Source organism: Corticium candelabrum, chromosome 19 (assembly GCF_963422355.1).
Source record: "Corticium candelabrum chromosome 19, ooCorCand1.1, whole genome shotgun sequence".
Lineage (NCBI taxonomy): Eukaryota > Metazoa > Porifera > Homoscleromorpha > Homosclerophorida > Plakinidae > Corticium > Corticium candelabrum.
This window is the reverse complement of record NC_085103.1, coordinates 1922710-1949769: the sequence shown is the minus strand read 5'-3', so window position 1 is coordinate 1949769 and position 27060 is coordinate 1922710. Positions and strand designations below refer to the sequence as shown.

The following is a 27060-nucleotide window of genomic DNA, read 5'->3' as shown; positions in this document are numbered from 1 at the left end:
CACATTAGCTGACGGTATACACAGTAAACCACTAATAGACTGTTGCCTGAACTTTCTTTCGGCCATGAAAAACTGAATAGGTCAACGGTATAACTATGGCAAGTTGGCAACAGAACTCAGTACACTTCCGGAAATCGCATACCTCTGTAACGTGCGTAACGCACTCCTCAACTACAGCACACAGGCTATAGCGAGAGAATAAAGACTTTGCCAACTGGAGGGCGCGCCCCCATCTGGATCCGCCACTGATGCGTAACAGCGCCTGCATGTTTACCGTACGCGTACATCACGAAATTATTTGAACATAATCAATTACGGCGTTAGTAAATATTAATTAATGCACAATATCTATTATGCAGTAAACTATATAGTAATATATAATATATAAATAATTTTTATTCCAATAAACTAACACAATAAAAGATGTGCTCAAATACCATTAAAACACTTTAAAAACATTTAGATGAGATTAAAAATGTGACCAGATAGATGCACAATATATTGCTATATTTAGACAGAAACAATGGTGAGTCTAAATGTGTAAACAATTTTGATCAGAATTTTAATGCATTTAACAGTGTAGAAATACGTTACTACATTTATCATCAGCTAAATTTTGTTTATTAAATGTGGTGTAACGTCATGCAAACATTTAGAGTAGTGTAAATGCAGATTACATGACTAGACAAATGTGTGGGGCATTCAGACTTTATTTAGAGAAGACTAAATGCCTAGAAATGTAGACTACTATATTTGTCTAAATGTATGTTATATTGTTCAGTGCGACCAGTACAAAATACAGGAAAGCCGTGAAAAGTGTTTTACCGTTTAGTATGCTGTAAATACTTGCTGATATCGATTACTACAACTCCAAGTTTCTTGTTTTTAGACTTGGCTGAGCTATTCAATTTTTGCCAGAAGTATAAATTTATAAATAATTATTTATAAATCTCAAACTTTACGTATAAACAGGATGAAACCTACCGAAACCTACCGAAACCTACCCTAAATAAGTAGTACGTTTAGCATGGGGCTAGACTGTCCTAAACATGACCTAAACATAGTACCATGTTTACAGTGGCCTAAACATGTAACAAAACTTGCACTAAACTTAGGTCATGTATTGTACTATGTTTAGGTGAGCCCATACCTACGCAAAACATGACCACTGTGTTTGGCACAGGTTTAAGCCAACCTAAGCATAGCCGAAACCTAAATTTTTGTCCAGTGCGCTCGTGCAAGTGCGTACGCATGCGCTTGTTTTGTTGGAAGCGCTATGCGTGTTGCTATGGCATAGTGTGAATGACAGTAAACAAAAATTAATTAGAAAATTATTAATTAGGGTAGACCATAAATTAAAATTTATTATTTTTAAATTATATATTGCATTTTATATAAACTATACAAATATATAACAATTTAATTTTTTGTCAAATATATAACATTCAATAAATATTTTACAGTCTAGAGAATACTATAAAATGAATAAAAATTAATTTACTTTAGAAGTATATAAATCTATAAAAATTGATATTTTAGTAAATTGGAGCACAAAAACTAATATTCCATATTTTAATTTATTTTTTAAATTAATTTATCATATACAGTAATAACTGAGTGGGATGATTAGCACGTGACAAAAAACCTCGCTAGGCGTTGCCCTCAACAGTCACGTGATATTTTAACCGATGGCGATGGCACGACTTGTAGCCGTGAATTGGGAAACCAAACAATTGCAAGCTTTTACTCCGAAGTTGAACAAGGACAACAAGCTGGAGTTTGATCTTCGCTATGCGAGTTTTTCTCGATTTCCCGAGGAGATTTGTGAAATGAGCAAACTGAAGGTATTGAGACTTTGTATAGACAACATACACTCTATACCCAAAACTATTGCCAAACTGAGGGAACTGGAAGAGATGTATTTGGTTACAAGTGAGTACGTGAGGTATCTTTACCAACCGCCGTCACCAGGTTTAGGTCTGCAGGAGGTCCCTACTGTTGTTTGTGATCTTCCATGTCTTAAGGTTTTGTCTGTGTGTGGTAACTCTGCATTCCCATTGCTGTTTGATGAGCTAATGTCATGTCCATTGCCCAGTACTCTTGTGGAAGTGCAAATGGTGAGATGTGGTTTAACACAAGCGACTTTGTCTGTGATCTGCAACAATGTGAAACTGCGGAGAGTGGATTTATCATACAACGATCTGCAGTTTTTCGAATATAACAGCACAGGGACGATAGGAGGGCTAACAGTCTTGAATGATTTAGAAAAGCTGAATTTGTCATACAACAGAAGTCTCCACACATTTACATTGGCAGGTCTCACCAAGTTGAAAGTGTTAGATTTGAGTTACTGTAACATACAGCAGCTACCATCAGGAATGAGTGACCTCCATCATTTAGAGAAGCTGAATTTGTATGGAAACAAGCTAGGAGTATTTCCCACATTTTCATGTTTGCAGTGGAAGCATTTACAAACATTGCATTTATCTTACTGTCATCTAGAAAAGATACAGTGGGAGTTGATGTCACCTAACATTTCCTATGAGCTGAATCTTTCTAATAACAATAGATTATTGTGTCTTCCTAACAATATGTGGAATGGACTGAACTTGAAGATATTGTATCTAAACTCTAGTGGTATATCAAGTGTACCCAATACAGGTAAATAGTAGTATTACTTGTGAGTGTCATAACTAGAGAGATACGACTAATTACGTCATATACAATATTTCCTTAAATGACACTCATCATTACTTTTTGTTCATTTTCAAGTGCCAAACACATTGCTTATCTCTATCAATTATGTTCAGTCTGTTTATTACTAAACAGTATGATGTACTCGTGTTCAATGTGTAATATTTATGTATTTGATTGCTGACTAATGGTCTTGTCGGTTGTTTGTCATAATGTACAGAATCTCTATTTTTACCCCCTCCCCCCCCACACACACACACACACTGCACACACTGCACACACACTCACTCACACCCTCACACACATACACACACACACACACAAGTTATAATTATTACTTTGATATTGTTTATTAATTAAGTCTGTTTTGTTTGAGCTTATCTGTTTGTTTAAGTCTGTTTTGTTTGAGCTTATCTGTTTGTGTTATAATTTGTCTAACATTTGTTGCTATTTATTTGTAGAAGTCAAAATTGAGAATGTTTGGTTGGCATACACTTCTGTCACTCATCTTCCCAGGAAATTTGTCTTTAGCCCTAAACTTCAGAAATTGGTTGTGTTCGGATGTCCACTAGTGTCTCCACCCATTGAAGTGTGTGAACGAGGCATTCGTTCTATAAGAAAATATTTGGATGAGCTGGAAAGGGATGGCGGAGTACGACGTGGCAGAATAAAGATTCTAGTGATGGGAATTACAAAGGCAGGAAAAACAAGCCTCGTTGAAGCACTGGAGAGTGGTAACCCATTTCTGGCAGAACTGGATGAGAGAACTATAGGTGTGGAAGAAACAACCATGAAGCTGGATGATAAAATAGAATGCAAATTGCTTGACTGTGGTGGGCATAAAGCATACATGCTCACCAACCAGCTTATGGTAAGCGATAATTCGTTGGCAATAATCGTCATTGACGGCAGTTTGTACCAGTTTACTGCGCAATGTTTTCGTTGCAATATTGGAGATTTCCTGCAAACTTTGTACGAGAGGAACAGCAGAGCTCACGTTGCTGTTGTGGTCAGTAAAGTTGATCTGATGGTCGACATGTCAAGAGAAGAAATGAGTAGAAAGTGGAATGAACATGTACACACTCGTCTACGTCAATTCCTGAAGATCAGACAAGTTCAGATCAAGAGAATGGCAGCAACCATTGCAGCCGGTGATTCTCATGAAAACAAATACGTGTCGAAACGTCTTCAATTTTTTGAATCTCAACTAATAACTGTTGAAGAAAGAGTAATACTGACGAGTGCAGCCACACACGAGGGAGTGGTCAGTCTAAAGGATCGTTTAAGAGAATTGTGTGCAGATGAAAGTTTACTGCCTTCACTGCACACAGAGTTGCCATCATCATGGGTGACTGTAGAAGAGAAGCTTACACCACAACCTCACACGTCTGTCCCCATTACAGATGTCTCTTATGCAATGCAAGTGTGTACAGAGCACGGCCTGACAGAAGAAAGGTGTCGTGAGTTACTAGTCTACCTGAACCGGGTTGGAAGCATTCTGCATTACTCGTATCAAAAGACTTTATCACAAGTTCTATTTCCTGTTCCATCATTTGTGGTCAATGTACTGAAGGCTGTTTTCAGACACGATCATCATCTTTTAGTATATGACAGTCGATTTATTGGAGCAGACGTAGATCCCAACCAATTTGCAGAATTGAGGTCTGATCTTGTTTGTAACGGCATTGCGAGGGTGCCTATGCTGCTAGCGTTGTGGAGTGAGTTCCACCTTACTGCAGATCGTCATGTGGACGTGTTTATTAAGATTTTTCTTGCTTTTGACCTTGCTTATCTCACTGGCACATCAGATGTTGTAGTTCAGGAACTCTCAGACACTCTTGGTAGACACGAGATTACATCAACTCTGTCAATGTCTACAGACACCATCAGCATGACATCAGATTCATATAGTCAAATGAGAGGAGAAAGTCAGCAAGCAGATCAGATGGACAGTTGCAAAGAACTCATTTGCAAGCTAAAACAACATAATGTTGGCTTGTTGTTGCCATGGTTACTCAGTGACGAGGAACCGCATGATGTGAGTCAACTTTGGTGTGCAGATGTAGCAGATGGAGTGATGCAAGTTGTGGTTGAATATTCATTTGCACATAATTGTCCTTTGGGTCTATTTGAACGCCTGTCTGCTCGTTGTCATCATCATCATCCTAATTATATTCGTCACTGGAGCAGTGGACTGCTGATGTGTTATGGTGCGGTAACTTTGTTGTTTAGTTGCAACAAGAATACTTCACCTGGCTTTCTACGTCTCAGTGCTAGAGTAGTCAAGTCACATCACAGTGTTGGCAGATTGTGGCATGTTCTTCTGCGTTGTGTGTCAGACGTGGAGGATCTTCTCCAGTCTGTTCCTGGTGTTCTTTTTGGTCGATCTATTAACAGTGGACATTCTTTTGCTACAAGTACGAAGTCTCCTTTCAATCCATCTAAGGATATCATGCCTAATAAAAGATGGGGACCATTTGCAGTAGAAACTGTAATGGGAAAGTACAGTCCAGAGATGAAAAAGCATGTAAAAGCTATAGTACAAGGTAAACAACAGATACAAATACATATACTGTGTTTTGTTGGTACGTAGTGATAGGATGTGGGTTTATGTGTGTTTTGTATTTGTTTAGTGTGTCCAAGTGTAAAGGAAGGTATTCCTCTGTGTGATGTTGTTTCACCAGAAGGTGGAACTTTAGTGGACCAAATGGATCTCCAAGAGATAGCGGCAGATATAGGAAAGTGGTGGCCTAAACTAGCAACTGTTATTGGTACTGACCAGTCCACAGTGTCAGAGCTGTATGAAAGGAATTCCAACCCTAGTTTTGCCCCATTAGCAGCATCTCGCATATTAAGTCAGTGGCAAAAATCAAGAAACAATCAATTGCAAGTATGTGAATTGTATGATGCTGTACTCATTGCTGACATTCCTTCTGTACCACAACGGCATTTGAGTGATGTCATGTCGCCTGATGCAGCATCTGGATTAGCAAAACGTTGTGAGACAAGTCCTGCGGCCTCTGAGATGGTCACTCCGCTCATCATAGAGAAAGTAGCCGAAAATGCTTCAGAGCGTTGGCATGAAATTGGTCTATACCTTGGAGTTTCAATTTCGGTGCTGACGGAATGTAAACGACAGTTGTACACATTGAAAGAAAAATTGCATTTAGTTTTGTTTTCTTGGACAAATGAAAACAGACATCCCACAGTTGGTAAGTTGTTGTCTGCTTGTGATAAAGCTAAAGTGGGAGGAGCAGTGAGAAGAGAATTGGACAGTGATACACAACGCTAAATATATTTTATTTATTTTATTTATTATATATGTAGTCTTTAATTAACTTGATATGATATAACAAACTTGAAGTTGTGAATAAATTTGTATTTGAATGACTTGTCAGTCTAGCGCGCGCTACATATCTTAGTCTCGCGTAGCCAGACTTTACCTCTGCGTCATACTTGCCAAAGTCCACATTACCAAGTTCGGGCATGTGAAGGACAACCCAATAGGTGGATATTGATGAGCCTGGTCAACGGTCTCTTATTCTACCATCTTGCTCAGGTTAGGAAAATGTTTGTATGTCGAGACGTCGCAGCTAAATAATTTGTTTTTTGTTATTATTATTTTAAATTTTATATTATTACATCAAAATAATTACGTTTGCTTATCTCGGCAATCTATTGGTGGGCATACAGAGCTCTGAAGCGTTCAAACACAGCAGATAAGACAGGATTGCCACCGAGCCTAGTTAGCTCCTCTAATGCCCAAAAAACAACAGACAACAACACAGTTTAGCAAACAAATCTCAACAACAATAGATGCCATTATGGCTTGACTTATTTCCCATATCTATTAATATCAATTATTATTGTGTGAATGTCAAGTGTATGTACTATTGGTATATAAAAGCTGCTACTCATTTCCTGTTTATTAAATATTGTCAAAGTAATGTCCATAAAATCAGAACTAAATTTTACCAAATACATAATTAATATATTTTAATCATAAAATAAAATAAATATATTTTGCCTAAAAAGTAAATTTAATATATTTTGCATTCAGATATTACAGTGATTGACGAATGTGATTAGATCATCAAACTAAAGAAGATAGTTGAGTTATCCTATAGCTAATGTGTTTGAGAATATTCAAGAGTAAACTCATCTTACTGTTCTTCTAGTGCAAGAAGCACTTTTCTTGTGTATTCAAATGAACGTGCCTGTAAAGATAGATAAATAGATGTATTGGTGAGAAGATTGTTGGTTGTGAAGTGGTCGTTAGTTGAACCTTTTCTAGGTATTGTATAAAGTATCGCTTTACATCCATATCTTCTGTACGTTGTCTCAATATATCTGAAGAGGAAGCAACACATTGCATGCACACAGACACGCGCGTGCGCGCGCACACACACACACACGCACACACAGACACAGACACAGACACAGACACGGACACGGACACGGACACGGACACACACACACATACACACACACACACACACACACACACACACACACACACACACACACACACACACACACACACACACACACAGACACACACACACAGACACACAGACAGACAGACAGACAGACAGACACACACACACACACACACACACACACACACACACACACACACACACACACACACACACACACACACACACACACACCGCTCACTTATTAATTGTGTGCTCTGCATATTGCTGTATACTCCATGAATAATCGGGAACGAAACTTTCCTTCTGTGATGTCTTCACAGTAGCTCTTGTTCTGTTCATAATAAATCCACACAATACACAGTAACAAACAGACAGCAATATGTCAGCTACCCTATCAGCTATTCACATCAGATGAACACAAATTGGCAAAATTGTCTCGAATTTGAAACCAGAGCTCGAGAACATCAAGCAATGGCTGAAAGTCACTGTCAACAAGACAAAAGTCTGATAACACAAATACTTTATAATAGTTTAATAATTTAAATTTTCTTGATTAAATTAATTTAAATTAAATTTAAATTAATTGATTTCATGAATTACTGGCAGATGGTATACATACATGTATGGTATGCATATTTTAATTTTAATAAAATTTTAATAAATTCTGTTGAAAATAATTAAATTAGGAATTAATAATTTAAGTTAATAATTTAAATTTAGAATAATTTAATTTTAATTGTAATGAATTGTATCCATGAATTACTGGCAGATACTATATGATATTACATATATGTATGTAATATCAGAGTGGAATAAAAGGCAAATTTTTGGGTCGGACATTGTGCTCTAGCAAGAGGTTGACCTGATATTTTAAATTTTGGCATTCATTTTTATTTGATTTTAAAAATTCTTGTAATTATTGATATCAACATTTAATTCAATTTCGATTTGCTGCATCATATACACTACTGTATTTATTTGATATCAAGATATAAACATAAAATTTGGCTTGTTTGCTGTTGTTTGTTTGCATTGTTATTGATCATGATGACAACGGGCTAACGTAATGACATGAAATGATCAAGAGATGAGCAAACTAAATTTATTGCATGGATTTGATGGTAAGGAATCAATGAGCGACCCAGAAGTCCAGACATCTGATGGAAGCAGCAGGCAAGATCTAATAGAGTTGATGATGCCAGATGTGTGAGTGCAAAATGAGAATACGTAGATACCTGTTAGCAACAGTGTAGTGCTATAATAGAATCAGTCATTATACCTACTCAAGGGTGTAGCGTGGCATAGGCTGGACCAACTAGCCCATAATTTGTAGGCGTGGTCATAAAGATTGTGGACTGTAAATACGTGTGAGCACCAAAGCTGTCTAGAGTATATACACCACACTTTTTTTCAGTCTGGATCTGCCACTGATTCTACCGTATCAGCAGATTAGAAGCCAATAATATGGGCGTGTCCATAAAAGTAGGCGTGTTTTGTAGCATTGTGTAAAGTAGCCCCCCATTTCTCGAGGTCAGGCTATGCCCATGCCCTACTGAGCCTGCAGACAACATCAGACACAGATGTTAAGTACATAAATGGTGCTATTTAAGACAAAAGAGATTGAATAAGTTGGTAGTGAACAACAACATGCTCTTGATAGCTACTACCCCTCAACCATCATAAACAGTACTACAGTACTGTATGTCCAATCAAAGCAAAATTATGGTCGGTCATGAACACCAGTTGGTCAGTTAATGACCGATGGCCGACCGCTATATATTCCACTCTGTGTATGATGTGCATACTTGTTGGTTTGATTGCCATAAACATTACCTTTTATTTTCACTAAATAGCTGCATTAGATCCACTGCTAGCTTGAAGAGACCGCCAGTCTCTACAACACAATTACATCAGTTGACATGATTTAGTGGCATATAATGCACTCACTCACTTTGTTTCACCATTCATTTGTATTCGTCTTCAGTTGGACATATACATGCATCTCTCCAATAGATGTCCATCCCTTGACCTCGATGCAGCTCAAGAAACACAGTAAACAAAATATGATTAGTTGTTTGTTTGTTTGTTTGTGTATGTATGTTTGTTTGTGTATTTATGTTTGTTTGTTTATGTTTGTTTGTTCATTTGTTTATTTATTTATTTATATTTTTTGTGTGTGTGTTTGTAAAGTATTGATATTTTGGGTGTGGCCATTGCAAGAAAATGAAACCTGAATACGAGCGAGTAACAGCTACACTGAAACAAGACGAGGTGTGAGAGCAGACTACCGAAATTAGAGTCTAGAGTTCTTCAAAAAAATTACAGAACACAAACTATCGTATCAAGTCACACAATAGTTGAAAACGTCGACTGAAAGCTTAGCTAGTTATCAAGTGCTGCACGCATGCAGTGGCGTTGGCAGTAATAGCCGCCAATTTTTATAAAGCCGTCTAGAGCTCACGACTAACGTGCGCTAGTTTGCCATGCAAACAACATATTTGCATCGATCAGAGATCAGGCGCTAAATGGGTCTAACGACTGAGAAATCGCACTCATTTTCGGTTAATTAAAACAGCCATGAAAAGGAACCCAGCACTACCCTAATAAAGTTTTACAAGTGTACTAGACAAATGGGCTGTCTGTTGTAGCTGGTGTATTTTGTAATCTGTACGTCTCATGTCTTAGTTGTTTTTGTGTTTACCCCAAGAGGGAACTGTACCTTTTTAGTTGCGACAGAAATATATCATATCATATCATATCAATAATAGAAAAGAAACACATCAGGATAAGTTTGGGGACCCAGTTTGCTTTAACTTAATCAATAAATCACAACTTGCTACTATATCTAGGTCTCGCAATCCTTATCTTGAAAAGTGCACATGTATCGGTCTTCCTTGCTAACCAGCAATGATTTAGTCTAAAACAAGTATACGGGTACTAAACACGCCCACACAGGACATTTCAATGCTTTATTTCTTCGTTATGGTAGAGTCTGAAGTCTGCAGTAAACGGTTGCCAGGAGTTGTGTCATGACGTGACAGATTTCACCTGAAAGATTAGATTGCTGATTTTGGTGAGAGTTCTCCTTTACTAGAAAGAAGTCACATGAGCTACAAAGTGCCACTTCTTTGAGCAGCTCATCGCATGAACTCAACCGTAAGTTCAGACTGTTTTTCGGCAAAGGAGATTGAGAGTGAATTAAATCTGTATTGCCTCTAGACTTCTGACGCGTCTTTTCTTTAGTTGTGAGCGCCTCAAAGCCTAGAGACCTGTGGGGGATTGTTACTTTCGAAACCTCAGATGTTATATTTTCAGCCAGACACGCATTGCTTGCACTACTTCAGGAGACTTCCTATAGTTTTTCAACTTCTAGATAACTAATCGTTGTTGTGCTTTTTCTCTAAGTTGTTAAACCGCTTCTCTGATTTTTTCTGCATGTGATTTGCGCTCCGTAGGCACCTGCTGATTGTTCAGCTTCTATATTGAAGTTCTATGCATCGCTTGACGCAACCAACTACAACTCTGCGTCTGGCTAAGCAGTTTAGCGCTTCTTGAATTCTCTAAAAGGTGAATTGAAAGTCGATATCACGATTTCATTTGTTTTCCGTTTTCAATTTCATGTTTTGCAGCCGCTCAAAAGACGTTCCGTATATCGGCTTGTTGCGTTCTTGTTGAAGCTTAGACTGACGTAGGCTAGTCAGTAGCGTAGCGTACGTGGCATGAGCTAGACCGGGCTATCACTTCATCATTTGTAGGCGTGGTCAATAAATTGCGGACTGCAAAAACGTGTGAGAACAATTCTGTATATAGTATATTACACTTTCTGCCATTCTGGATCTGCCACTGATTCTACCGCATTAATCAATAGAAACGGGGCGTGTCTATAAAATGGGCGTGACCAGTAGCAAGTGTAATTACGAAATGGCTGAAGCGCCTGGCGGTGAAGACAATACGAATGAAGACACTGACAAAGTGAGTTACTCAGTAGACGTACACCAACTCTAGCCGAAAGTTACTGACTGCATAAATATCATACATTATCCAGCATTCAGAAGACTAACCAGTGGTGAAGCGTGACCTCTCTAAGAGAAGAGAGGGCTAAACTTCACGATGCTAAAGGACACGCCCAATTTATGGACACGCCTATTATTGGCTTCTCATTGACTGATACGGTAGAATCAGTGGCAGATGCAGACTATAAGTGTGGTGTATATACTATATACAGCTTTGGTCTTTACACTTACAGTCCACAATTTTATGACCACGCCTACAAATGATGGGATATATAGCCCATGCTACGCTAGTCCCTGGACTAACCATGCCTTTGCGGACGTCGTCTTTCTTGTACATGTTAATTCTGTCGTCTTTCACGGCTCTTTCCAGAGATACAGTTATCTTTTAGGGACGTCTAGTAAACAGGACTGTGTTGCATACTGCTTATCTAGGGTGCAGTCAATTTGCTTATTCCAACCATTGTACAATACTAGGAATACCGGAATAATCGTTTGATTTGCATTCCTGAATGATCGGTTTATATTCCGAGTAAACCACTTCGTTGACCGGTTTATTCGGTTTAGTACGCGTTTTGGTTTACTAGAGGAATGAGAAAATTGAAAGAGTGTTCGATTGAGAACGTTAGTCTCTTCATTCCGGAATGGTTGGATTGGGAAATTCGAATGCATGCAACCCTAGAACGGACTAAGTTTATGCGTGGATATCATTGGAAATCTCCATGTTTGCTTTAGGATGCATTACACGAGAGATAAGTAGAGATATGTGATGCATCCGGTAAGATAATGAGATAGAAGGTGGAGTCTTGTCAATCATGTATCCTTATACTGCATACAAGCTCCAATGACCGGCTTCGCCCGGGTGGGAGGGACAACACATGCCAGGTGCTTCTCCTTTTCACTTCATAGCGCCGCAGTTGACACACACGTTTGTCACAGAGCCAATACAACACGGAAGTGGAGGAGAGACAGGTCGCCTTTATAGGTAGAGATTATAGCATTATTGACAGACAGACACACAGGACAGACAGACAGACAGACAGACAAACAGACAGACAGACAGACAGACAGACAGACAGACGGGTCGTCTTTATATGTAGAGATTATAGCAGAAGGTATCTAAAAATGCGTTTGATGGTTGGAGAGGCAGAGGGGGGTGTAGCCAGGTCACGTACAGTTTGTAGAGAGAACCGTTTACTGTCACTAATTAGCCGTGGTGTAAGTGCTTTTACCGTTTAGTAGCAGCCAGACAGAATTCTCATTCATAGTTATATCTCGTTCAATTGCCGTTTCCAAAATCCCGTTGATTGGATTACCTATATACTGCAATTAGATTGGGATGTTGTTCTAAATAGTACCTAGAAACAAGTTGAGAATGTAATCGACAAGCCAGTACAGCCACTAACACTGTCTATCATTTTCTACAGCACAGGCGGCTAATTCTAAAACCGAATTTAGTCTAATTTCTAGCTTTTAGTTAACTAATCATTGTTGTGTTGTTTTTAGACTGCTTCTCTGATAATTTATTTTCTAAGCACGTGGTTTGTGCTCTCTAACCATCTGCTTGTAGATATGTTTGAAATTCTAGTGGCTTGAGTAGAAAGAGTTGCTTTTGTATTTTTTTTTAAATTTATCCAATCAACAGAGCCTATGTGACATGACAAAGACCATGCAAATGGTCTTTGTTTCCTCTTTCTGTTTCGGACTTAAAGAATCAAAAATGCATTCGTGAATTTATACTCTTTGCATCAACGAAATAATTATTACATCTTATTGCTATATTGTTGGTATACAGGTGAAACGAATTTTAATCACATTTCTGGCAGTGTCCACGCTTGCAAAAACAACCCTTTGCTGCAAGCTGCTGCTGCCAAATACTATAATTGCATCCAGGAGACAGCAGGTCCCTACTCAGCTTGTCATTCCTTCGTCAATGCGACAGAAAGTTTTGATGCCTGCATGTCTGACTTTTGTAACTGTAAAAAAGAGAGACACAGCGATTGTGCTTGCAATGCGGCTAAAGATTACGAGAAGCAATGCTTAGCCAAAGGAGGGATCGCATTCAGGTCAATGGTCGATGCCTGCGGCGTATGCGGTGGGGACGGCACCTCTTGCAGCCAAAAATACTCTACGTGCACCGTTTTAAGCAGCCCGCTGGCCTCAATCACCGGGAAAAAGCAAAAATTTACAACGGTCGACTGCTTAGTGCACAAATTTCAAGGTTCTTGCGAATACGTTTTGGCACGTGACTGCACTGAGAATGACTGTCCTTTTCCAAATGGCATCCGTACTACTTGGACAAAAGGCATTGCTATTCGTACACGTGAGTTCGGTGTGGTTAAAGCTATTATTTCTTACAAGGAAACCAAAGTCTATATGAACAATAGTCTTTTAAGTTGGCCATCAACAAATTATGGAGCCGACGGTTCTCGAATTCTCTTGTTTACTGAAGTAATGGAATACATAGTTGACATCGTTTTGACAAGCATAGATGTCAGGATATCAGTGATTGATCAACATGAAATAGTTGTATCTATTCCAAGATCATTATTAATAAAACTTGCGGATTGTGTGGTAACTACAATGGCAACCCAGAGGACGACCTCATGCTGACCAATGGAAACTCGCTGCCAGTCAGTAACGTAGACGGTTCCACATCCGCTATGTCTGTCTCTAACTATCTCACGTTTGGTTCCAACTGGACTGCACAGGACAAGGACAGACTACTCTTAAGCCCGAGCGACACTTGTGGTAAGCTCATCCATGTATCCTATTATTGATCCGAAAGGACCATTTGCTGAAGCTCACAGTTACACCGATCCAGAGAAAGCGTACAAGCAATGTGTACTGAGCGGCTGCGCGCATGATGGAGACAAAAAATATGCATGTTCAGCAATCTTATCATACCAAGATCAATGTCAAAGAAGCAACAAAAATTTCCTTAGACCCGTTGTGCCAGATTGCGGTGAGTGTATAGTCAATCTTCATAGTGTATTTGCTCTAAATATGTTTAGCAATTTTCCACTGATTATAGAAATACCATGTAGCGATCTTACTACACCAGCGGATGGTTCCAAAACCGGCAGCGGGAATTCTTTTGAAGATATAATAACATTTTTTGCAACAACGGATTTACTTTATCTGGATCAACTTTCCGTTAGTGTCAGGCAGACGGCAGATGGACAGGTTCTCCTGCAGTCTGTACCGGTAAGACATCGCAATGATGAAAGAATATTTTGTATACTTGTCATTTTTACATTGCAGACGTGGATGAGTGTGCGACGGAGACGGATAACTGTGACTCTAATGCTGTTTTCATCAACACGCGCGGATCCTTCCAGTGTAAATCAACCCATGCTACAGTGGTAGCGGAAAGACATGCACACGTACGAAGTCTGAGCTTTGCTGTGGACGGATAGCAAATTAGAATATATTTGCAGGATTGAAGTGCCCTGTTCTGGTGCCTCCAACAGCCGAAAGGCTTACTGCTAGCAGTTCTAATATGTGCGGAAAGAACGCGATGTTTGTATGCGAGGTAGGTTATCGTTTGCTCGGATTGTTTTCTCTGCAATGCGACAAGGACTCGCTCTGGTCTGGAACGAAACTGGTCTGCAATGATACAGTCAAATAATTGTGGGAATGAAATTAATCACTTTTCGATTGAATGATTGCTCTCTTAAACTGCATTTAAATTGCAGATATCGATGAGTGTGTACAGGTTACTGACAATTGCGATTCCAACGCTGAGTGAACCAACACGGTCGGATCATTCACTTGCACTTGTCATGCTTGCTACAGCGGAGACGGCATTACTTGCACGCGTAAGCAGAGTTAGCTGTCACGTAATCATGCTATATGGTTTCCAAAGGGTGTATACATTTTTAAGAACAACGTGTGCTGTTTTGGAGCCTATAGAGCACGGGAGCATGTCTAGTGAGAAGAAATTGGTGCAGAGAAACTGTGAAGTTTGCCTGTAACGATGGCTATCACTTGTCGGGATCATCTTCAAGACAATGTGGTTCAGGGTCTCTGTGGTCTGGAACACAACCAGTTTGCAATGGTACAACCTATTATTGACGATTTCGCCATTAAGGTAACAATTTAAATTTATAATGTAGATAGTAATGAGTGCACCGAAGGCTCTCATGATTGCGCTCAAACGGGTGGATCTTGCACTAACACACTAGGCGGATATACTTGCTCGTGTGACCCATGCTATAATGACGACGGCAGGTCTTGCTCTCCAATTACTTGAGAAAATCTTACAGCGCCGTCTAATGGGGCAATAAGTGGGGATGGGACACTGTGTGGTTCCAGGGTAACGTATTCGTGTACCTCTGGATATCGCATATAGGGAGTCAGTTTGAGAATATGTAAACGGGATGGCTCATGGAGTGGAAAGGAGCCTGAGTGTGCAGGTCGGTAGTGTACCAAAACAAAATTCATTTCTTTTCATTTTGCGCTTTTGGATGTAGATGTCAATGAGTGCAAGGAGAAGACACATAACTGTGACCCCGTCAATGCTGCCTGCTCTAACACCGACGGGAGTTATAAATGATCATGCAAAAAATGCTACACTCTGAACGGCGTTTCCTGTGAGTTACTTCATTGTTCCAATTTGTCAGCTCCAACTCACGGAAGATTATTGTCATTGGATGCGGATTGTGGGAGCGTAGTCTAGTTCTCCTGCTTATATGGTTTTGCCCGTTCAAGTGGCTCACAAAAGCGAAAGTGTAATCCGAATGGAAGGTGGTCTGGCAAATCTCTCTCGTGCAAAGGTTGGCTCTATTTAACTAACTAACTGAAAGAATGGCTAGCATAATAATTTGAATCTCTATGTCTATATCAAAGCTGCTCCGCACACCTGTCCGACAGCACCTGTCAATTTTTTGGCTGGTTTAGGGTGAGCGTGGGTGTGGGCAGGTAGGCCTTCCGTGTGACAACTAAACACACCAAGGCAACGCATAGAACGCATTGCGCAGGGGTGTCTGCTCGCCTGTGTGTGTTTCTGCCTGACTGCCTGTTTGCCTGTCTACTTGCTTGCTTGCCTGCCTCATTTCCACTTGACCCTTGTCTGTCTCTCTGTCCGTCTCTCTGTCTGTCTGTATGTCCGTCCGTCCGTACGTCTGTCTGTTTCCCTGTCTGTCTGTCTTCATGTCTGGGTGTATGGCTGCATGTGTATGTACGTATGTGTATGCATGTATGTATGTATGTATGTATGTATGTATATTTGTCTGTCTGTTTGTATGTCTGTATGTTTAGCTGGCTGTCCGTCGTAGCATATTTTCATAAATCAACATTTTAACATCCACCCATTGTAAAATAAAGAATGTCCAGCAAACACCATGGCAGCAAACAAAACACTAAAGGATATAGCTAACAACTGCTCAGGATACGACTCAAACTCTACATTTCCACGACTAAAGAATCTACTGGGTTTTCTTGCAATCGCTTTAGCATTGCAACGCTGAAGAGCAACTGAGGAGCACTGTCTTCAGAAAACTTTGCAGTCAGTCGTTTCTGCGCATTTGATCAACAAATAACTCAGACGATTTCTGAAGAAACTTCTGAGCTCGCTATCCCTACGGCCGAAAGGCTCAAGACTAGTGGAGTGCAGTTGGTAATATTGCCAAAGGCATTCATTTTATTGTTCCATATTAAAATAGTCGGTTTTTCCCTTTTTGATGCAGCAAATCCACCAACCTCAGAGGCTTGGGAGATAATCTCTTCATTTCATGGATGAGCCAAAGATAGTCTGTCTGCTTGTCTGTCTCTTTGTCTGTATCCTTGTTTATCTGTCTGTATCCCTGTCCGTTTGTACCTCAATCATGCAAAAAACCGCTTTTGCCACTTGCCAAGACGCCATGCTCTAAAACAACGTTCGACACCCTATTGCAAATTTATGTTTTCGGTTTCATGATAAAAGTCTTCTAAATGCAGTTATTGCTAGTTTGCGCCATAAATTGTGGATGATAAACCAATGAGTTGAAGATCAACGTCCGATGGGAAATGAAAGAGCCGTCTGCTTCTGGTGGAAGCGTCCGGCAACGATCTTCTGGGTTTGAGTGATGCCATGTCTGTATTTTGACATCACTAAACTTAACCTTGCGCAAAGGTGCAAACTAGAGTATTTTCTATTTTATTACAGATCAGATTAACGATTTCCTGTGTCAAGGCGCAGGACCGGCAAAGCAGGGTGGGCCAGGTGAGCCTTCGCCTAGCCAACTTTCGAAAACGGCACTTCCGAAAACGGATTAGTTCAAGTGATTAAACCAAATAGCAATTTTTGCATTTAAACTAATGTATTCGGGGATCTTCCATGCACGCCAAAAATGGGCCACCCTACACCTGGAGTGCTCCACCAGCCAAGGGGTGCCACCACAGCTTCAAATGATGGGCTATCATCCGGCCTAGCCTATATGCCACGCTACACCTCTGGCCTCTGGCCATGCATGCATGGCCTCTCCAATATTGGTAGGTGTTGCTTCTTAGATGCTATGTTGCGTCTCATAAAAGTTAAACCCTAGCAGCAGGCCTCTCCAAATTTGGGGGTCCAGTGACGACCTAGGCACAAGTAGCTGTTGGTTGGAAGACGAAATTATCCGCATACGTAACGCCGTAGAGCATGCACGATGCATGCTATCTTGGTACCAGTAGACCTATGCATGTATCTAGAACAGCGGCCCGTTCAGGAAAGGTAAGGCCAGGTGACCTTGGGTTTCGCCTGGATCCACCACTGCCTCAAGTTCAACGCTGTTTGAGAAACCGGTTCCGTCAATGCGTTACTACATTATGAGCAGTACTGGAATAGTTACTATGTAATACGTATACGTCATTATAACATGTTTTCCAGATATTAACGAGTGCTCTAAAGGCCACGATTGTGACAAGGTAAAAGGATCGTGCAAAAATACGATCGGCAGTTATCAGTGCTCTTGTAAGCTCGGTTTCTTCGGGGATGGTCGTACATGTAGTGGCAACACTATACTGTTGAGGGACACGTAATAGATGCTTCGGATGGCTTGGCTATTAGGAGAGCACACGTTTGCTTGGAAGTCGATTCAAGACAACAAATACCAACGGTATCTTCTCCTTCCGTAATGTTACTTTCATACTGAACGCATCAGCAAATGGATATGTTTCTAATACTAAAGAGATCACTGTGAATAGTGATATCAAAAAAGACATCGCAGATATCATACTCGTTAAAATACTGAAATCAGGTCAAAAATTTCAACTAAGTTTTAGTCATATTTATATTCATGACACGTTGGTATGTGATCAGGTACCTGGAAGATTGTGGTCACATGGGGTGAAGGGCCTCCTGATCTCGATGCCTACTTGAAATTCCCTGACGGCCGTCGAATCAGTTACTTCGAGAGAGAGTTCCAGTCCGGAACTTCCAGCGTCACCTTGGATATCGACGACACTAGTCGATTTGGGCCTGAATCGATTACAAGTAGGCAAAGCGATGCTATATGATGTACATCGTATCATAATATAATACATAATTTTCATTTTTTAGTCAATGAAGGAAGTCAGCCTGGCGTATACAGACACTATGTTAATGCCTATACTGCAGATTTTAGTAGAGGACAAGGGACTGCAGAGCTATACAATGGAAATGCTAAAGTGGCAACTCTGACATCTCCACTGGGTCCAGAGCAATACTGGGTAACGTTTCTAATCGATACTAGAGTCACAAAGTTCACGATTATCAATAAGCTGACCAACTTTCCCGACAAGGAAGAAAAATGACTTGTCACTCAATCTTCGAACTTGAAAGTTGTTTCTTTAGAAGTTGCGATTGTATGTGATGTATTGAGTAGCTCGGCGCGTGCTACTAGTATTAGTAGTTGTAGTAAGTCTTTAATAATGCCGCGACCAGGTATCTGTTTTTCTTCTCTCTTCTTTAAACGTAAGGGTTACAAAGAATGTAGCAGAGACTGTGCAGGTCAATAGATGTTACTAGACTACAATTTCAGTTTACTGATTCTGAGCAATACACGGATATTACTGCAGTTGGCAGCAGTAAAATTTTATGTTGTCGTCTCAGAAAATCATTCTCTCGTTCATAAATATTCCATACATATCTAAATCATAAAGTGACATTGTCCAGGTCAAGCGCACAATATAGCTGTCGAGCTTTGCCGTCACACCCGGTAGAAAGTTTAGTATAGGCATTCTGACAAAAGTTCCGCTCTTTACTGATGTTTACTCGTCTCTTCACGTGACACCACTTCTTTAAAGTGTGTTATAAGATATAGGCTTAATTGTCCATTCGATCCTCCCACTATATGCATGACAGTGATACTACTGTCCTAACAAACAACACATAGACAGCAGAAGACACTTTCACTTCTGCTGAATACAGTACAGCAACAATCTCTTTTTCCCTTTTAGAGTTTTTTTGCTTAGCATAAAGGCAACGTTTGAATTGCTACATGAAATGGATGGCTTTCAAGGTTCAGGATACAAGACAGCAGAATGCTAAAGAACTTACCTGTACGTGCACGTATATGCAAGGGTGTATAGATGGGCATGTTTCCGCTGTTCCTCAATCCTACAATTGGTAATTACCAGAGTGTTCGATCAAATTTAAGCTGCACGATTGTGTCCTGCGATCTAGCTAGATGCACTGTAGGCATGATATCTAATCATCACATGCTCTCTGCAGCTTTGAAAACTGAACTACCCCGGAAGTGCTCAGAATAGATTTACGCACAAATCTCCCTTATCGAGACGTTCCATGTCTAGACACCTTCTCTAATGGACACTTGGTCCAACGACGTCAAAGTCCGGGGTAATTAAATGATAAGGAAATTGAAAGGGGTCTTTGCCAAGATATGCTGTAGAAAAATACTGATAGTTTCCATGTCAACCATTTTCAACATCTGGAAAGACCAAAATATTTTGTACTGATTTGCAACCTTTAAATCTGAGAAACATAAGGTAGTGAAACATTTCTTTGAGATAGGGGCACGTCCCACTTAAAATAGGGTTTGTACCATGGTGTCCGTATAACCAATATTGAAAAGGTTGAGTGTACAAATTTAATGACAGCACAATCTGAAATGCCTGCCATTGTATACATTACTAAGGGCGTAACTAACGATAAAATATTACCAAGCACCTTGTTAATATCAACTTCCAAAAGTGTTGCTAATGTCAATCACGCGACAGTCAACAAAGACTTACAGACTAGAAACAGCTAACCAAGCCTACATGTATACCATCAAATCGTCTAATGTTCTCTTTCTTGATTTTGAAGACTGCTGGTTATGCATGGAGAGATCAAAGAGTTAACGATACATGACCCAACAGCAAACAAATCTGACGCCTGAAAGCTGCAAGGTGAGTCCGAGGTCTCGCCCGGGCTGATTAGGTTGACCTCTTGCAGCGCTGACGCACCCGGCAGGGCGCCCATAGTTTGACCTAGAAATATCGGCAATGCTTCGGCGTCAATACGTGAGCACCCTGGGTGCGTCGTTACTTACGCAAATGCCCATTAGCTTATCAGCGCTGCCACACACAGATGCCACTGACACAACGCAAGAGAGGAATCTGCCACAGCTCAGTAGAAGTCCGTTAGAGGGACCGCGCTTAAGTGACAGCCCCACGCAGTACCCCCACAATCCTCGGCAGGAGGCGCAATTAGTGTTTGGGAGACAGCAGAAAACTAAAAAACAGCAACACGCCAGTCGACAACGCCAGTATTTACCAGATGCCGTTACTGCTATAAGTAACTTTTATGTCTTGCACAGCCGACAGTCCCAAGGACCAGGTAGACGAGAGCATGGACCAGACGATGTGGGCTCACGGACCGACATGCACGTGACACGACACGCAAGTGGCGTGCAAATATGACCAATACTGTAACGTGGCTACTGGTTAATGCGCATGTTAACTACCTAATCCGTCGAAGTTCAGGAGTGACCGACGGAAGAAGTGACGCTGTATTGCCGTCCTAAAACTGTTACTGAGGGTTTCCAGCTGACCTCTCAGAGAACTAAGACAGTAGATACCGCCTAAAAACGGCGTGTAACAAGCGTCTCTCAGAAAACGCAGTCGGACCACACAGGAAGGAACGTCTGAGGAACGGCATGCCAAAGACACTTGGCAGGTTCCAAGTGCCCGCACCAGGCGCCACCATTCCGCAAACAGCATTGCCACGCCGTGTCTGCCACACGGTCGCGCCACACGGTCACGCTCTACACCGCAGGTACCGATACTTGCCACTAGGCGGCGTCACAATTAACGCTCCAACGCCGTAGGTAACGGCAGGCGGGAGATATCGTTTGGCCACACAACAATGAAAAAGACCATAACCAAAGCAAACAAAACACATTACCAGACCAGCGCAGTCGCCGAGAGCTTATGAAATCATAACAAGTTATCTGGCGTCGCTGCGTATGCTGTAAAGAGAAGAAAGAAGAAACTGTGAAGGTAGGGCTAGCAGACACTCAATCCAGGGGAACAACAAACATTGACAGATGTGAATGCGTGTGTGTTTTTAACCTGCTTGCTCCTTCATAGCACGACCTGACTGACACAGAGGATGTTGCGACGGAACAGCTGCCAACTCGGCTCGAGCTGCTTCCCTGGCTGTCTCAGCCTTAAGCGACTTGAGGTCACTGAGGGCGATGGTGACTGTCGTGTACTCAGACATGCAAAAGGAAGAAGGAAAGCAAAATTGAGTTGGCTGTCACAGAGGCTATGAGCGAACCGACACGTTTGAGGCGGAAGGGCTAAGCATATACACTTCTTTTCGATGCGCGTGCTACGTTCCAGGGTGGAGTCAACTCTGTCTAACGGCGTTAAACCGCATGGAAGGTGACACAAAATGAACACGTGTTTTTGTGTGTACTTTCATGGGGTTGAGTGGGAAACAAGGCAAACCCACGTGTGAGTTTATGAAACAAATACCCACATGTGGGTTTTCTAACCCACAGAAACTTTGCATAAACGCACAAGAAACCCACGTAAAACCGTAAGAAACCTACTTTAACCCACCATAAGTGTTTTGTAAAATTAAGAAAATCCATTCACTAACATGCGAAATCCACTATGGGAAACTCTTTCAAATAGGTGCCCCGCCATTTTGATTATTTCTAATTCAGGGTCGAGTTTGCTATATATAGTCTATAATTCAAACGTCAATAATTATCCGTGGAACCCATGAACCGCCAATGCAAATTGCAACGATAAGTTGACATTTAACTGATTGTAATCATGTCTGATTATTTCCAGTTACCTTGTGTAATCGCCACACCTTTCAATTGTGTGCTGATAACTATTTGGCACGCTTACTGTAGATTAGCAAAAATGGACTTTAGAAAAGTTCCCACAATCGGCAGTGTCTCTGGCTTCTTTTCACGTTCAGTAGCAGTTCTTGTCAGTTAGCTGCTTTGTCACCTGGTTTCTGATGACTCTTTTGCCCAGGTCATGAATCGCTGTGGTTTCTTACAGTTGAACCGCCATAGGACGAGCGACCTCTGCATGGTTGTGTGAGCAATTCATCTCTACTTGAGGATTTTATCGACTTGTTTTCTAATAGAAAGCAGTCGTTGCAACTGCAGTAGTAAAGACAAGAAGAGATAAGAGGTACCTAGCTCGTTGTGGTCAACTTTGTTTTCGAATCTTTTTCAAGAGCCTCAATCCCTGGCCAGCTTCATTCACTCATGTTCGTAACTTGAAGAAAGTATCGACGTCTTTGTTTTCGGCGGCCTTAGGCATCTTTATCGATGGGTTTCATCTACGTACAATATCAACAGGAAAATGTAAAACAGCCTAACTCATTCTACATCTGCAGAGCACTCCACGTATGCCTCTACAAACCACGTCAACTAATTTAAAGACCCAAGTAGCTGGACGATGCTGTACCTGTGGTAGGTGAAAGCATAACCCTCTTGCAGACGGCGCTACAGCGAGCCGCCAAAACAGACTGCCGGTTGAGTCCAAGTGCCCGCGTATTTGCAATTTGAACAGTGCGTGATGGTGATTGGCTACAGACGGCTCCCGTTCAGGTACACTTTTCCAAGCGTGACACTGATTGGTTCATTTCGATTCTCCTTGATCCTGCTGCTTACGGTCACATCTTGGGAGGCCCAAGGTGGTAGCTGTTTAGTCTGTAAGTATGAAAGTAAACACTTTCAGTCTGGTTGGTAGGCGTGACCTTGGATCACAATTGCACCCAGGGTGGTAGATGAGTTTTGTTGTAACATTTCTGTCTTCCACTAACAACTGCATTGGGTTTTGCTTGTGTTTCGACGGTTCCAGTGAATTTTCGTAATCTGCAGTCGTACTCTGCTGCTGTCAAGTTGATTTGGTAACAAAATGTTAGCGGAGGTCATTTACTACTACATCATTTTTGATCTAGCAGATTTTCTGACATTTATCTACTGTAAATGCATCAGTTCTCTGCTCAGACTGGGTTTCAGATTTTCCAACTATTGTTATGTGGGTTCTTTCATCAGAACCCTAACACTCTATATTACTTGTGTTTCATATAGGCGTACGGGTAGGCATATAGTACGCTATCTACAGAGTACAATTAAATTAGCCTCGATATTAGGCCTCCCTTTGCGGTCGGACCACGGAAAGCAAAGGGAGGCCTAGTGTCAAGACTACAATTAAATAGTTACATAGACTAGGCGAGTACAAACTACAAATGTCTTTGAATTCTAGCAATTCTGTCTGTCTCATGCAGCATTACCAGTTGCGCATGCGTCGACTAAAACCCGTGTTGTGTGTTTGGAACGTTTCATGTTGTGTTTTATGGGTTTTACGAACTCGATCTACAGAAACCCATGCATATTACATGTTGAGTTAGATGGGTTTTGTGTCACATTCCCTGTGTCTTTGGTTGCCATGGACAAGCAATTGCAAATACTACTCCGTGATTAGCCCAAACTCTGCAATAGCGTTGATGATGGTCGTTGAATAAAATCTGCTTGAATGAAACACAATCTTTAATTTTAATTAACATTGATTTTGGTTTCTCTAGTCACCAAAAGAACAGAGTTTGTGTAATTCTAAAGCGTTTTCTTAAGTTTGACAGCCGTATTTAACGTACAAAAAGAGATATTCGTTGAGAAGGAGGACAAGAAAAAGAACAAAATTGGTGCATGGGCCTCCGAGGCTACCAACTATTTAGCCTCGTACCCAGGCCCTCTTGCGCGCCCTGAGAAGAGGGCCTGGTACACGTTGTATTCGCATGCGCGCATAAATTAGAAGGAAATCGTGGTAATATATGCACGCATGCGGAACCAACGTTGTTTAGAATCTCGAGCCGATAATGTCGCGCGCAATCGACAGTGAAACAGCTTCCGTGTTCAGTAGTGATGAAGCCCTAGATCTAGACCCAAGGTCAAGTGAAACTCCGAGTTCGCGTAATCTTTGACTTGTTCTATCATCAGCAATACTAGAGGAGACACGATCGCGACAATGACGACATATCCACAATCTTCTTCACCACATTTCTCTAGCTTACAGTCAACCCTATACGGTGTATGTTGATAGCACAGCGATTTACCGTATCCTGTAGGAAGCCAGCTGCAGACGTCGTTTCCGTTGTAGATGTGTTCTACGACAACACGCTGCTGCTCCTTCAGCTCTACATTACACAGCCTAAGCTTGCCTAGAGCGTAGTGCAACACCATATCAAAACCAGAAGCTCTGCCTTCATCCACCATTTGCCAAATTAGGTCTCACTGCGCGCGACATTATCGGCTCGAGATTCTAAACAATGTCGGTTTCGCATGCGTGCATGTATTACCACGATTTCCTTCTAATTTATGCGCGCATGCGAATACAACGTGTACCAGGCCCTCTTCTCCGGGCGCGCAAGAGGGCCTGGGTACGAGGCTACCAACTATTTAGCCTCGTACCCAGGCCCTTTTGCGCGCCCGGAGAAGAGGACCTGGTACACGTACGAGGCTGCCAACTATTTGGTTTTCTAAGTTTTTAGATGATGAGTAGCCAAAACAAAAAAAGGATATAGTACACGACCTACAAAAATTTCATTTTGATGATTTTAAGAAATTTCAGTCTTCATTTACTATGTTTTCTAAGCATGCAAAAGACGACCACTCCCCCAAAACGCTCTATAACCGGGGCAATCCCTACATACAGGGTACTATCCTACCCTGTGATATATATGATATTGGGTCGTACGGTGTGGATACATGAAAGAAAGAAGATATCGAGAGAATTCCACTGTAAATGGTTAAACAGATTATATTTCTGATACGTTTCAACTCGAGGGGCGTTTCAATCAGGTATAACCGTAATTGACTACTGTTTGTTGTTTTTAAATATGTTTTCTTGTTACGTCACAAGATGTGACCACCAATTGTTAACTAAAAAGAGTCCAGCATCTTGATTCATACTATGCTATGATATTTTTGCGGTTATACAAAAGGAGAACAAAGATACAAGACTTTCACAATTAAACAGTTAGCATCAATCAATTCAATTTACAATGGAAACTGAAACAACAATCAACTTTCTTTCTTAGACTGTATGATTAAAAGAGGCACCGCACCGGTGGACGATTAACAATATCTATTTACAGAAAACCAACTCACACCAACAAATATCTCCATTATAAATCTGCGCACACCTACTCTGTCAAAGCTGGAATTGTCAACCGCCCTAAACACAGAGCTGACACAAACTGCACCACATCAACAGATAAAGAAAAAGAAAAATCATATCACAGGAACGTTCACCAACAACGGATATCCAAGGAGATTTATAGAACAACAATTAGACAAACGAAAGAAACATTCAATAGACAAAAATTAAAGTGAAACACAACCATGCAATGTTAACTTTCGTACGTTCCTGGTATGACAGAAAAGATTTTCCGTCTATGCAAACGCGTAAACGTCAAGTTAGTCTGTAAATACAAATCCACCATCGCACCAATACTATGCCGTCCAAAAGATTTAATTCCATAAATGTAACAAATAGACGCAGTGTGCCAAGTACCATGTCAAGACTGCAATACACCTACATAAGACGCTCAAAACGCGTAAACAACAGCACCATGCTTTAGTAGAAACGAAGAGACGTAAATACAAACGCAGTGGCAGTACATTGTTGGAAACTAGGACATCAAATGAACTGTGGAAAACTAACTACAGAAGGATGATACTCTCAAAGAAGAGTAAAAGAGGCTATATGTATCAGAAAAAGTAGGTATAGTATGAATCAGGATGCTGGACTTAATGTAGTTAACGATTGGTGGTCACATTTTGCGACCTAACAGCAGAGCATATTTAAAACAACAACCAGTAGTCAATTACTGTAATACCTGATTGAAAACGGCCTTTGTGCTAAATGGTGTTAGAATTTCCTTCTGCTACGGTAGAATTTTACGTTACCCCAATACCCAACATCTCTCCCTCCATATATATATATATATATGTATGTATGTATATACACTAGATACATGACCCGTTCTTTCTACGGGTAGAGTACTGTAGTGTTATGACGGAAGACTCAGTTTGAGCGGGTGTAGACACGTCATGTACAATTTTTTGGTAGACATTGACACACTTCCTGTGTGGATTCAGTTCAAATGACTGGAGTGGGCGTGTGTTCGAATAAACTGGAATGTGCTAGTTAATATCCCGTTGAAGACAAATGAAAACTTAACAGAGTGTCCCATTCCGAGAAATTTGCAGCGACTCTTCCAGAGAAATATATCTGGGCAACAGAAACTTGAAAGTCACGTGAAGTTTCTTAACCCGTAGGATACATGCAGTAGCTTGACATGCAGGCATGCATGATTTAGCGCACTGTTTGCTCTCCGTTTTCGATGTTTTCACACTCCCAATGTAGCGCTCGGTGCAGGAAACGTGTAGGTTGGATTCAGTGCAAACGCAGTCACACGTCTCTTCAGTGAG

At 40.9% G+C, this 27060-nt stretch overlaps 1 protein-coding gene, 1 long non-coding RNA gene and 1 pseudogene across 2 annotated transcripts; 2 read left to right on the top strand and 1 right to left on the bottom strand.

Moving 5' to 3' along the window:
* The first annotated feature begins 1688 nt into the window (after positions 1-1688).
* LOC134194538 (malignant fibrous histiocytoma-amplified sequence 1 homolog) lies at positions 1689-6067 on the top strand. Its single transcript, XM_062663481.1, has 3 exons — positions 1689-2661; positions 3156-5240; positions 5328-6067. The coding sequence occupies exons 1-3, from the start codon at positions 1689-1691 to the stop codon at positions 5984-5986; spliced, it is 3717 nt and encodes a 1238-aa protein (XP_062519465.1). The 3' UTR covers positions 5987-6067.
* A 688-nt stretch (positions 6068-6755) lies between these two features.
* On the bottom strand, positions 6756-11486 carry LOC134194537 (geranylgeranyl pyrophosphate synthase-like; annotated as a pseudogene).
* Positions 11487-15829: 4343 nt separating this feature from the next.
* Positions 15830-19063, top strand: LOC134195187 (uncharacterized). The gene is made up of 4 exons (XR_009972341.1): positions 15830-15924; positions 18000-18369; positions 18432-18605; positions 18672-19063. It is a non-coding gene; the product is annotated as an uncharacterized LOC134195187 (long non-coding RNA).
* The last annotated feature ends 7997 nt before the right edge of the window (positions 19064-27060 follow it).